The sequence below is a fragment of the Ascaphus truei genome, chromosome 3 (genome assembly GCF_040206685.1).
Source record: "Ascaphus truei isolate aAscTru1 chromosome 3, aAscTru1.hap1, whole genome shotgun sequence".
Classification (NCBI taxonomy): domain Eukaryota; kingdom Metazoa; phylum Chordata; class Amphibia; order Anura; family Ascaphidae; genus Ascaphus; species Ascaphus truei.
This window is the reverse complement of record NC_134485.1, coordinates 107,128,569-107,141,949: the sequence shown is the minus strand read 5'-3', so window position 1 is coordinate 107,141,949 and position 13,381 is coordinate 107,128,569. Positions and strand designations below refer to the sequence as shown.

The 13,381-nt window shown below is 45.7% G+C and overlaps 1 protein-coding gene across 3 annotated transcripts; it reads right to left on the bottom strand.

Moving 5' to 3' along the window:
• Positions 1-372: 372 nt before the first annotated feature.
• POLDIP2 (DNA polymerase delta interacting protein 2) lies at positions 373-13,315 on the bottom strand. Of its 3 annotated transcripts, none has more exons than XM_075589285.1 (12): positions 13,117-13,315; positions 12,046-12,127; positions 7,405-7,502; positions 7,218-7,314; positions 4,695-4,770; positions 3,488-3,595; positions 3,248-3,384; positions 2,934-2,960; positions 1,758-1,883; positions 1,494-1,573; positions 651-810; positions 373-544 (listed from the first exon to the last, which is right to left on the bottom strand). In XM_075589285.1, exons 1-11 carry the CDS (start codon positions 13,275-13,277, stop codon positions 696-698), a joined length of 1,107 nt encoding a protein of 368 aa, XP_075445400.1. In that variant the 5' UTR covers positions 13,278-13,315; the 3' UTR covers positions 373-544; positions 651-695. The 3 variants fall into 3 exon arrangements, with proteins under 3 accessions (XP_075445400.1, XP_075445401.1, XP_075445398.1); XM_075589286.1 differs by having other exon boundaries at positions 671-810; XM_075589283.1 differs by having other exon boundaries at positions 373-810; positions 13,117-13,314.
• Between the last annotated feature and the right edge of the window lie 66 nt (positions 13,316-13,381).

Here is a 13,381-nt window from a genome sequence, read left to right as displayed (position 1 = left end):
AAGCACTTGCTGAACACAGAGCCATCAGATACATGGCAGAGGATATCGAACCCCACCCAAGCCTCAGCCCACCACGTTTACAAATTAACTTCAAAAAAATAATATTAAAATAGGTGTGAGATTTGGGTAAGGGAAAGGCATCAATCACCCAGATTCAACACCTAAAACACGTCACTGGCATTCGTTGGCATTGGTCCTAGGAGGGATTGCCCCTTTAACATTAGCCGAAAAACGTATATACATATCGGCAGTAAATGGCCGTGCTGGAAGCAGCCACCCATCACATCCCTGTAGGATGTAACCACTTTGTATGATACTCTTGGTAACACACACAAATCAGAACAGTCCGGTCAAGATAGACAGCAGACGAGGTCCAGGAAAGGTATTGCTTTATTCAAAAATAATAATAATAAATTCCCAACAAGTTCTTTGATTCAGAAGGATGGGTGATCGGGACAAGGCTCAGCAGTGCGGGGGTTTACTGTAATGCAGCAGCTTCCGTTTCGTGGGATGGAGCCCCAAACAATGCCATCTCTCTCGAAAACTAGACAAAAAAAAAAAAGGCTTGGGGGATGCAGATAAGACTAGTAACTGCTTCAGTCTCATAATATCAGGGCCAAGGTGGTGCGGTTGTTAAAATGAATAGTTACAGTTCTACAAAGTGCCGTACAGCCAAGGCTGCGCGTGTAGCGTCACTACCAGTGAAGACCGGAAGGGGGAGTCTTCTCATCCTTGTTGCTCTCCAGAGAAAAAGGAGGAATCCGGACATCAAAGTGTGAGCCGTCTGGTCTCTCAAAGCGGAATGTACCCCTGAAATGCAGACATGTGCATGCAGATAAAGCAGAGCTCAGACCCAACTCAAAACATCAAATAAAACAAGATACCTTCAATCACAGCTAGCAGACAACCCCAAAACACCCACAAATACTCGCTCCTTACCCCCCACTGGAGTTTAATCACGCCAACACAACATATTATGCACTCTCTCCTGTCTAAATCTAAGCATGGATAGTAAGGGAAGGGATGTATGGAGGAAAAGGGAAATCCAGGTTATCGCATGGTTCTTTAGGACCTATAGGCTCACTCTCTTGCACTTAAAACACTAGACCAGAAGTGCACAAACTGGGGGGTGCGAGATTGTCTGCGGGGGGTTTACAGAGGCCCCGCGCGCTTCCAGGAGGCACTTAAATTAAATGCCGGGGCAGCGGCGAAGGCCTCTAAACTAAACTGCACTTACCTTGTCTCAGACTGCTTCTGGAGACGCGTCCGGGTCCGTGGCAATGTGACGTCATGATGCCCAGAACCTCTTTCTGGGCGTCATGACGTCATGTTGCCATGGACTCCAACGCGTCTCCAGAAGGAGCCAAAGTAAGGGTGGGCTGCTCAGAGAGCAAGGGACAGCTCGCAGGGGGTGGCGCAGGAAAAAAAAAAATAAGGATTGCGCTCCCCTGCTCTAGACAACCATCTAATATGAAAAGTTATAGGTTTCTCACCACATGTGGCCGCTTGATGCCTGAAGAGAGACATGGCTGCTGTACTGAAAAGCCGGCTGCTCCTTGGACAGTACAGGCTCCTAAAGGGATTAAAAAAAAAAACCACAATCACTCAAGACGCACATTATAGAATATAAACACACAAACACACAAACACACTGCTCACGTCCCAGCAGTAGTCCAATTCACAGTTTCTTATCTAAGGTAGGTGAAACATATAGCACCTATAAACACAGAAGCAAGCACCCATCCCAAAGATCTCACCCTGCCCACGACTCCACGTCCTCGCACAGTTTCCAGAGTTCCCGACAGACTAAAGATCCGCCAGTGTCGCTCTCGCAGCTGAACCACTTCTGCAGCTAGATTCTCCAGGCGGATACAGTAACGCCACTGTAGGGATTGCAAGATGAGAAAGCCGAGGACTGCACAGTTACTTCTGCACAGAAGTTGTTATGAAGTACACCTAGTGGGCACCAAGATCAGCCCCTGCTGGTCTTTGACAGATGGTATCATTCAAGCAGCTACAGCCTAAGGCTGCGCTTATACTGCTGGCGACGGCGACCGTCGCGTCAAAACAAATGCATTGTTGCCGTTGTTCGCGCTTATAGTGCACGCGACGGCGACAAAACGACGGAGCGACAGTGCTACCAAAAATTTGGTAGTCACTGATTTGTTTTTTTCAGCGACGGTCTCTCAATGTAACCAATCTGAGAGCTTTTCCGTCCCTCTGCTTTCCCCTTTTATGACGTCAATAAAACTTTAGATAAAAAAGCAAGCTGCCAGTGTTTTATATAAGGGAGCTTTCACTCCTTTGTACAACATATTCCCACATGTTCCCATACTGTACACTACAGCACAAAAAGGTCTCAGTAAAATTGACCATAAACGGCTTAAGTATTAAGGGTTTTAAAGTTAACATTGGTGGTTCTTATAGGTGCAGTCCTATTTAAGACTACAGTTAACTAAAAGCACAGGCAGGGTAGGAATAATTATTTGATCACACACGCAAATAAAAAATACAGTATAAAAATAGAAAATGATTGAAAGCATGAAAAATGTCAGTTGTTTTCAGGCACTCTGAATGGGGGGAACAGGCAATGTGAACCAGTTTGATTTGTTGAATGGGGGAGGGACAGGCGGTGTTAACCAGTTTGATTTGTTGCACCCTACAGTTGCTGGTTTACTTTGCGATGCTTAAAAGTGGCAAAACGTGAAATCTTATCTGTTTTGTTTTTAAAATAAATCAGTTCTGTAGTATTAGTTACTTTTTAAAATGTAACTCTTAATGCCATTTTTAATGAGTTTTAATATACGGAGCACCCTTTGATTTCTGTAGCAGATTTGAGCCCACCTCCCCATCCTCGGGTTATTAGAACACATACATAGCACATACAAAATGAAGATCATAAAAATAAGCAAATAAAACACAGAGCTACTTACCCAATATACATGGGAGTTCTGCGCCTCCTGGACAGAAAAACAAAACAGCTAGCATTACATTGTATCCACAGTATCAACACTTATTGTTTCACTGTGTGCCCGCGCTCACAAGTTACCTACACCAAACCATACAGTGCTTCTGGAGTCACACACTTCGTGTATGATGGGAAGGGGGAATCAGCCCTTAATATGACGGGGCTTAGTGAGTTAAACACACAGAACAGGAGATCTTGTGTCCCTTTAAGCACCCCCCATGACCAGAGACAATGGACTGAGTTAAACACAACCTCCAAAGACAATGCTGCAGTACAGACCCGCATTCCCATGTAGAAGGGGATGACTGTTATCCTGATATTCTCGGTGGTCTCTCGATGCACATCAGAAAGCTCCAGCCAGGGGTGATTTTTCTCCTGCCATGCGCACAGCGTTTCCCGAGCTACAAACGGTGGCACTGTGGGAGACACAGATATCACAGGGCTGGAGGGACATGGGATGATAGGCAGTCATTTCAAATACATTTCAAGTCAAATCTACACACATTCCTCTTATGTTACCTTTGGTCTGATCAAAACTCAGGAACCTCTCAAACAGCTCGTGCTGAATAGGCACCTGGTCGGTGGAGTTGTAAGGAAGGATGTCCTCATGACTTACATAATCTAAACCTAGACAGAAAACAACCCAAACAATATGTTACAAGATTCCCTCACTACTCAAAGAACAAGAATTCACAAACCCCAACAGGTATAACAAACACTGTGTCTCAACCATTACAAGCATTTAAACATGCTCTATTGCAGAAGGTAGAGTATCAGATAGGAGGACATTATCCTCATCTTTGCAAGAACCGTCCATGGTTTGTAAATTAAGGAAACAGACCTCTGATAGAGGGCTGAGCTCGAGAACCCAGAAGCAGAGGAAGAGCTAGACCCTCAATTCCTACTCTGATGGTAGCATGCTAATAGACATACCAAAAACACATCTTGGAACGAGTATTCACCTCATTTAAGGCATATGATTGATCAACCTCAGTGTTCAGCACAAGTCCCAATTTGGCTAAAAGTTAAATCTTGCTCTGGCAAGATCAACAAATACATCACATAATAATCTCTCTCTCCTCTGAACTGGCCTTTCCCATCATGCCTTTAATCCATATTACACAGAGACTACAGCTAGCCTGCCTATTTGCTCTAATGATCATTAGACCTCAACCGCCTTGATCTGTTTTATATTCAAGGTTTTGTATATCACCATTTCCCTTTATTTATATTGATGTATTTGCCCAGCTTCCAGTTCCTTTATGTGTAAAAAATTGATTTACTCTATATACTTTGGTAGATGAGATATGAAGAACAAACTACATTTACTCTTGGTGAGGTTATTCCTCCACGATTTCTTTAAGTCTTTTGAAATACTTGTATGCAATGGTTACCGCTGATCAGATAAGATTTCTTCAACGTTATGACACCATTGGTTCAATTGTGATTTGCTGGCCTCTGCGCTTAATGGGTTTGTCACAGTGCCTTTCCAAGAACATCCACGGCCAGAAGGCCCCGAGTGCAGAGGTCATAATTCCCTTCTATTACAGGCCCTGATCTCTCCCATAGTTCCCTGGGCCACGGAAGCGATATGGACAGAAGGGAAGAGATCACAGCACGTGGAGATGTAATGGTGATCAAGTGGCTTGAAGCGTGTAACACTTAACACTAAAAAAATTGGAACTGGATGGAAGTTACGTAAACCCTTACGTCCTTGTTTACTTACCAGGAATTGCATATAGGGCTCGACTGTCATCATGGTTTGCAAGGAACGTCACTGCCTCTGTCTGTGACCTCTGGGACTAAAAGGAAGAATGACAATATGCTTAACTGCATCCATCCCAACACACAAAATGTATCCCAGCATTCATTATGTTACCAGCAAACTCCGTTATTACACTGGGGTTTTAGCACTTGCAGATTAGAGAAGTAAATAATAGGTTTATAAAGGTTGTGGTAGAAGTGTGTGTGTAAGGGAGAGCGAGCGACAGAGCGACGGCGGAGCGACAGAGCGACGGCGGAGCGACAGAGCGACGGCGGAGCGACAGAGCGACGGCGGAGCGACAGAGCGACGGCGGAGCGACAGAGCGACGGCGGAGCGACAGAGCGAAGGCGGAGCGACAGAGCGAAGGCGGAGCGACAGAACGAAGGCGGAGCGACAGAGCGAAGGCGGAGCGACAGAGCGAAGGCGGAGCGACAGAGCGACAGAACTCAAAGGCTGCGGCCAGGCAGAGAGCGGGTGCGCTGGCGCTCGTGCTTGGCCGGCGATTCCCTCATTTGTCGAACTAGTCACGTGACGCACGTACGAGCGGAAAAATCTAATTTGCTTGCTCTGCAAACATCCTAGGCCAGGTCCCCGCTGGATACTGCAGTGGATGCTGCAGGGATAAGAGCCGCCCCACAATGGGGCCGGGCCCACTGCGAGTTGGAAGAAAATTGAGAGCAGAAGTCGCAACGGAGCGCTAGGCCACGCCCCTGGCGGTTCAGCCAATGAGAGTGAACCTTCCGGGTGACGTCAAGTGTGTGTGTAAGGCTGCGTCAAGGGTCAGCGCTTAGGCGCTGACCCATGCTGACGCTTCTCAGTGAGCCCCTGCAGCCGCAATGAGAGCGGCTTTAGCAGGGGCTCGCGCACGCGTCCGCAGGCGTGCGGACACGTGTGTCTTATTAAATTTTTAGATTTGGCGCTCACGGGAGCGCAGGGCCGGTCACGTGAGCGGTTCGCCCAATGAGGGCGAACCAGCTCCGTGACGTCACAGGCCCACCCCCCCAACACGCCCCCGCACGGCTGCAGTCCTATGGACGCAGCCAAAGGGAGAGCGAGCGTGCAAGAGAAGGCGGAGCGACAGAGCGGGCAAGAGAAGGCGGAGCGACAGAGCGGGCAAGAGAAGGCGGAGCGACAGAGCGGGCAAGAGAAGGCGGAGCGACAGAGCGTGCAAGAGAAGGCGGAGCGACAGAGCGTGCAAGAGAAGGCGGAGCGACAGAGCGTGCGCGGAGCGACAGAGCGAAGGCGGAGCGACAGAGCGAAGGCGGAGTGACCGAGCCACTGCGCACACCCCTGCAGCCCCAGCGACGTGTGCACTAGGCTGCAGGAGATTGGGGAGGCGATGCGAACGCATCACGAAGCTGGTTCGCCCTCATTGACTCACGCGACTGCAGCCTGAAATCACAAATTTACTTGTCGGGCCAAAATGTAGCAGCGCCAACACGCTACAGCGCCGCTAGGTGCAGCAGGCACTCGAGGAACTACAATAGGAAATGAGGTTACAGTCCCGGAAGCGAGCGCGCGCAGTGACGCCACCGCCATGAGCGCGGCCTAAGGTCTCAGTAACAGGAGAAAGGACAGTGACTGGGACACCCTCTTGGTCACCCCCACCAGTGACGCTTGGAATAGGAGAGAATGAAGAATGAAGCGGTTGTAAAAACAAAACAAAAAACCCATTGCACAAAAATCTATTTTTTTTCTAGTTGAGGTTTTAAGCTGGTTTGGTGAAAAGCAAGAGTAAAGCTATTCAGTTTGGCAAACAGTGTGAGGCGCCCTTCCGGGGAGTATAACACTGTGCACGATTACCGATCTTAGCCCTACACGAGCAAATACTACCCTAGAAATTTCTACAAGGCCTTGTGATTCCTATTCCTATACTACGAGCATCGAGGGGTAGAATGAGACTACACTCCTATACTATGGCATTGAAAACACACCATGTAATCCTCCTAGTAGAGACTGCCTCTCGCCCTGACGATTAACATATTCCAAAAAATTATCATTTAACAATAGTTTAATACATACATTCATAAATTTTAACAATTCAAAATTTGCAACCTATTTATTTGCTTAGCTTGCTTTCCACTGACTAAACTCACAGGAAAGGTATTCGCTTCTCATGTTTACGCTTATGCCCGTTTCATTTATCGCTATGGCTGAGATTATAGTAGGTGTGTGCGCACCTGTCGCTCAAGCGATCTCTGCCCTGTGATCCGAGGCAACCGGGAGGTGTGACCGTGACGTCGCAAGGCTGGTTCACCCTCATTGGCTGACCCGCTCACGTGACCCGGCCGTCATGCGACAAAATCAGGATTTCCTGTCTGCTCAAAATTCTGCCGCGCGGCCGCTCTTCATCACATGCGCGTGTGTTCACTATGGCTGGCCCTATAGAGCTGCTGCACTTTGTTCACACGCACTATAAACACAGCCTAATACACGCCACTGAAGCTTAAAGACAGTGTAAGAAGAATAAAACAGTACACTTACTATATGAGGACAGTCCCGTGCATCTATAAGCACTTGGTAATAGGTGTGGGTTTTCCCTTTCACCTCTTTGGATCCGTGCGCCACCGAGGTCTCCACTCTGCACAGAGAGACCAAAAAACCATTCAACTACTAGACACACAGCTGGGGCACAAGCGTAGATGCAGGCGACCAGGACAGATAGACTCACTTCTCTGTGATAGGGGAAGCAACATCTCTGTCGTACAGTCTGGCCTGCCATGGGAACAGGACAATGCCTCTGTATCCAAAAACGCTGTGAAGAAATAGCTGCAGAGGATACAACAGTGATGTCTCTAAGTTCTGCGACACATATCCCCGTTCTGTTTCATTTACTCCCTCCCAGAAAGTTTATTTAGTATGAATTGTTTTTTTATTCAATGTGAAATAATACAGCAGTTTACCATTTTTAAGTATTGATCTAAATAATGTTTGGGGAGTGTGAGAAAATGGTGGGCACGATATCATTATAAAAAAAATGTTATTAAAGGATATTTTTGTGGTAACCATTAATAAACATGAAAAAAAAATATATAGAACAACTTAAGGCAGTCAAATCCCATTTAGCCAGCAAAAAAACCCCAATGTGATCAGCTCTCTAAAACAAATCTTATGCTTTGAGCACACATTTTCCTATTAGTTTAATGGTTTGCATTTGAAAAGGGTCTCTAAAGAATAGAACACGAGCCTTAGGCTGGGGCCATGGCACTGCAGACCGTGCGGAGGTGTCCGCACGCTGAGCGATCAGACTGCCTTACGGCAGTGTTCGAGTCCATGCTGCGGCGGCGCGCGTTGCACAAGAAATCGGCTGAAACGGATTTCTTGGCGCAACAGGCTGGCCAGGTGAGCGATTCGCCCAATGAGGGGCAAACTAGCTCTGTGACGCCCCTTGGCACGCCCCCCCCACCACGGCCAGGGAAAGCACCCGCTTACTTCCCAGCCTCCGCACGGGCGAAGAAGGCACCACGGCCCCAGCCTAACACGTCTTTCTTCCATTCTTCATTTGTCACAATTCAACTAATCAGGAGAGCAGAAAGTGCACTTTGGGGAGTGTACACAGACGACACAATAAGGAGGTGCTACAAAGAAGAAGTCCCCAGAGAACGGGGTGCAGTTAGAGCTTAAAGAGGCAGTCCAAGTGGCACTTAAAAAAAAAATGTTTTAATATATGCAGCCTTCGATCACCTTTATTGAAAACAAATTAACTAAGCTGCCGATTGATTAGTTCTCCTGTAAAAATCGATCAAAGATCCTGTTTCCCAGAGTTCACCAAATCAGGGGTCTGCAAACTTTTCAGTCTGCGCCACTTGCCTGCTTTCTCCCTCCCCCACCTTGTCTCCGGCATCAAATGACGCCGCGGGGGGCACATTACCCAGTGTTGCCATGGCAACATGACGTCGCGTGACCCCCGCAGCGTGTTGCCATGGCGAAGAGTCGCCCGAAGCCAAGCTAAGGAAACTTAGAGGTTTTGCGTGGTTCCCTGGCATTTAATTAACATGCTTTGGGTTTGGAGTTCGGGGCCCCTGTAAGCGCCGCGCCCCCCTGAAAAACTCACGCCCCCCAGTTTGCGCACCCCTGCACTAAATGGCTGCCTTTCAGTTTCAATCAATCCTTCAGTCAGTCAGTGTAACTCAGCAGCTACAATATATTCTTATATTACTAAAAGTAACATTATCTATTGTTACAGTTTGCAGCTCAAACTGCTGGGAACATTGGCAACAAATGATCACAAACAGGAAAGTGTTGCAAATATTTTGCACTGCTGGAGAGGTGGGCTAAAGCAGGGGTGTGCAAACTGGAGGGCGTGGTGCTTACAAAGGCCCTGCACTTTTCCCCACAACATTTAAATTAAATGCCGGGGGAGCGCGCAAGGCTTCTATAAATCCCTTACCTTGTCTCCGGCAGCTTCTGGCGATGCGATGTCACACGACGGGTCACATGACATCAGAAAACTCCGGAGAAAAGTTAAGGGAGGGCACGAGCAGGCAGGGGGGCGCAGACAAAAATTAAAGCCTGCTATAGAAATTAAAGGATACCAAGTCTATTACAACCACATCAAAAAATGACATTAAGAGTATCATTTAAAAAAAAAATGCAATATGTATCATCAAATACTACAGAACTGATTAAAAAAAAAAAAAATTCCAACGTACGATATTGCTTGGCTTGCTCTTTAAATACTACACTCTGCACACACCAAACCGCTTCGCTACTAAAGATGCCTGCAAAATAACTGAAGCAATGCACTGCTGGCAACAACAGTGTCAAACCTCATGAGTGTAGCATTGGGGGTTCAATATGAGCTTGTAGGTGTCCTGTATGTTTTACAATTCTTGTTCAGCTGGTCTTAGCTGACTGGAGGGTGGCTCCTCCTACCTAGTTTGAAGCTCACCCCCTCCCACTTTTAAGTGGTTAAAAGCTCACTCCATTGCATCTCCCACTCTCAGGGGAACTTGCTTGCTTGCAGTTTGATTGTGACAAATCTAATACAGAATGCTTTTCCTGGTAATGTACAGGTTAATAAAAGCTACAATCAGACTTAGAACTATGCAACTAATTGTGACAGATTTATTATAAATCATTCTTCCTGGTAATGCACAGGGTATTAAGAATTTATATTAGTGTTAGGTACCCTTGAGATGTGGTCTGCCGTGTAGTGGCTCAAGGGCTTACAACACTTTGGCCAAAGAGTTAAACTAAAAACCCATTTTATTCAAAAGATATCTATACATATATATTTAGGCACTGTACCGTGTATAAGTTTCATTGGATGTGCACTGAGCCCTGTCTGTGTTTCATGTCTGTCTCTGGTTTTAAACAACAGTGTCAAACCTCATGAGTGTAGCATTGGGCAATATAACGATATGATCGTAATACTGTGATGATGAAAAATAACCTCAAGTCATTATAGAAAATGTGTATTTTCCCAATATTATCATCAGTCAGCCTTGTTGTCATTGATATAAGGGCAGCTAGTAACATGAAGTTTAAGATACAAAAGCTTAAAGAAGTCAGAAAGACCACTGTAAACTGGATCTTAGCACACCTGTACCCCAAAGAGATAACTAGCTTGTGTTTACCCCCATTCTTCCTATTCCCAATCCTACTCCTCCTCTGAAAATGGGGCAGTAAGGCCGTTTGTTTATTTAAAAACATTTTATTTGTCATAACTGCTAAATGATTGGGAAGACACTCACTTTTATTTTGAAAATGGGGTCTGAAAAAAGGTTTTCAAATGAATTAAAAACAGTACATGTCTTTTTTCCTATTATGCAAATATTAAGAGAAATATCGTTATCAGAATCATTTTCTTAATATTATTTTGTGAATTTTTTAGGGTATTGCCCATCCCTTAACTAGTGTGGCTTCCATCCATGAGGAGCCACTAGCTTTTCTGAAAGGAAAACTAAAACAGCAGAGAGAACAGAGTGGTCAAAATAACATTTTATAAGACCCTCAAGGTCCAGAGAAATGACTACACATCTAGAATCCTATAGCATGGCATGGCATCCATAAAGGGGTTCCTGCAGTTTGTCATTTGAAAGTTGTACCAAATACAGTACTGACGAATTTACAATGCATCTGATCTCAGATGCGCTATTAGAGAGGGTCGTGGTTCCTTACAATGCATCTGATCTCAGACGCGCTATTAGAGAGGGTTGGGGTTCCTTACAATGCATCTGATCTCAGACGCGCTATTAGAGAGGGTTGGGGTTCCTTACAAAGCATCTGATAGAAGTGCTATTAGAGAGGGTTGGGGTTCCTTACAATGCATCGGATCTCAGACGCGCTATTAGAGAGGGTTGGGGTTCCTTACAATACATCTGCTCTCAGATGCGCTATTAGAGAGGGTTGGGGTTCTGCAGAATTTCACAATATAATTATAGGGTTCCTTAACCAAAAAAAATAAATAAATAAAAAGGTTAAAAACCACTGCCCTATTGCATCTCAGGCTACAAAACAACGCATTGCAGCAAAAGGGTTAAAAACTGGCATATTAGCTTGCTCAAGTAGGGTTTTGCATCACCTCGGGTCTCTGTGATTTCAGTGTGTCATAACACAAAAAAATTAACTTTTGCAAACACTGTCATCAGCAAACAAGGTAATTGTACAACATGGTAATGTATTTCAATTCCATTCCTAGCCACTTTATTAGGTACGTTAATGAACTTAAGTATTGATAAACTGATGGGGCCCCTCACAAGGTGAATCATGTGAATTGGGATTCCAACTGGGGAAACATTTTTTTTATGGAAACCCTGATGCATGCTGCCTGTCTAACATCCTTTAGATCAGCGGTGCACAAACTGGGGGGCGCCCCCCCGAATTTCATGGGGGGGCGTGGTGCTTACAGAGGCCTCGCCCTCTTCCCCACAGCATTTACATTAGGCCTCTAACTCCCTTGCCTGTTCTCTGCCGGGTCTTCGGCAACACGTCACCATGGCAACGCGCGTCAGATGACGTGGCAGGGTCACGTGACGTCACAAGACCCGCGGCGTCATTTGACACAGAGTCCTTGAATAGGGGGGCCCGAACGCTGCGGCTGCCGGGCGCAGCTCAAGAAGTTTGCGCACCCCTGCTTTAGATGATTGAATATGTTAGGAGTCTGATAGGAGGTGGCAATACTAAAAGCCTTGGGACATTAAATATCCCTTGTTAATCATTCCTTTACACCATGACACGTTGTGCCCATGGACTTTTACATGACGTCAATGCTATGGTGTGCAACCTCAGCTACTGGCTTTTTTGTATACTTGAGGATCATCTATGCTCTATTATCACATGAACCTCTATATAGTCTAGTCGCCCTTACCTGACCCGTTTCATATTTTCCTTGATGTTTTGGCACCTCGAATACTCCCACAGTCTCCAGCACTTTGCCCTCCGGTCTGTTTCTATAGGAACATAAATACGTACAAGAATCGTCACCTAACAGGAAGCTGCCATAAGACAAGGAGAGATACAAACAAGGACACTTACATTCCCATGTGACTTGTGTGCATCTCTGACATGGGAAAATCAGATATTTCTGGCTTGTACATGGCAACTCAAAAGACTTTTGAGTTTATTCAATATAATCCATTACCAGCTATTCCTTCGCTTTACAAGAATAATTACACACGAATGGATAGATTAGCACGTCTGTCTTTCTAATCTAAGCTTGCATACTTCACATACAGTACTGTTCAACCTAAAACAGTGTCAAATTTCAGGTGTGAGAGAATGGAAAACATCCCGGCTGAACACTGGTAAATAGCTGATGTCCAGCACACACACAACCTGGACTCACTCCAAGCAGGTCCATCTGTTTATTCCAAGCCTGTTATGTCACAAGATGATCCTGCAAAACCTGTTGGTGTCATAACACAAAAGATCAGGGCCGTGTTTACAGTAAGACCGGTGGGCTGGTATGTGATCCGCCATCACTAATCAAAATACAATCCTTAATAATAGCTTTATTTCATATAGCATTTTTCTCCCAATTGGACTCAAAGCACTTCACAATAACAGTACATACGATTTTTACAGATCTAGTATATATATATATACTGTACATATAAAATAGAAGTGCAAGAACTAGTTTTGGGTGGGACTGCTGTACATACAAAAGCAGTAACATTCATAGCCATAATGTAAAAATGCATATACTCCGTTGGCAGGTGCTGCATCCCCACACCCCTAGTATATATGTATGTATGTATATATATATATAAATATATATTTTTATATACATACATACACTATAAACGTTTACATGAATACATCGCAGATCTATTTTCTCTTCGAATTTTTACATAGAATGTATGTCACACACACACTTGTACCCCCTGGTGATTATATTTCGGTGTGACCTCACCCCCCTCCCTCTTCTTTTTTCCGTTACCGGGAAGACAGTGACCGGCCTTGCTGGAAGCAGCAGATGCAGACGGGACGCAGGAGCGCTGGCCGGGCAGACCGGAACCCAGTCCCCAGAGTCCTCCCCACAGCTCCCCGCTGGTACCGACCCAGGATGGACAGGCAGCGCCGCGCCGCAGAGGCCGCCATCTTGCTGCGGGGAGGCGTACAGATTGCGTCCTACGTAAGAAAAGGGGGGACCGACGTAGCGTACGTACCTGCTAATTTAACATCTTTTTGACCTTCTTAATCCC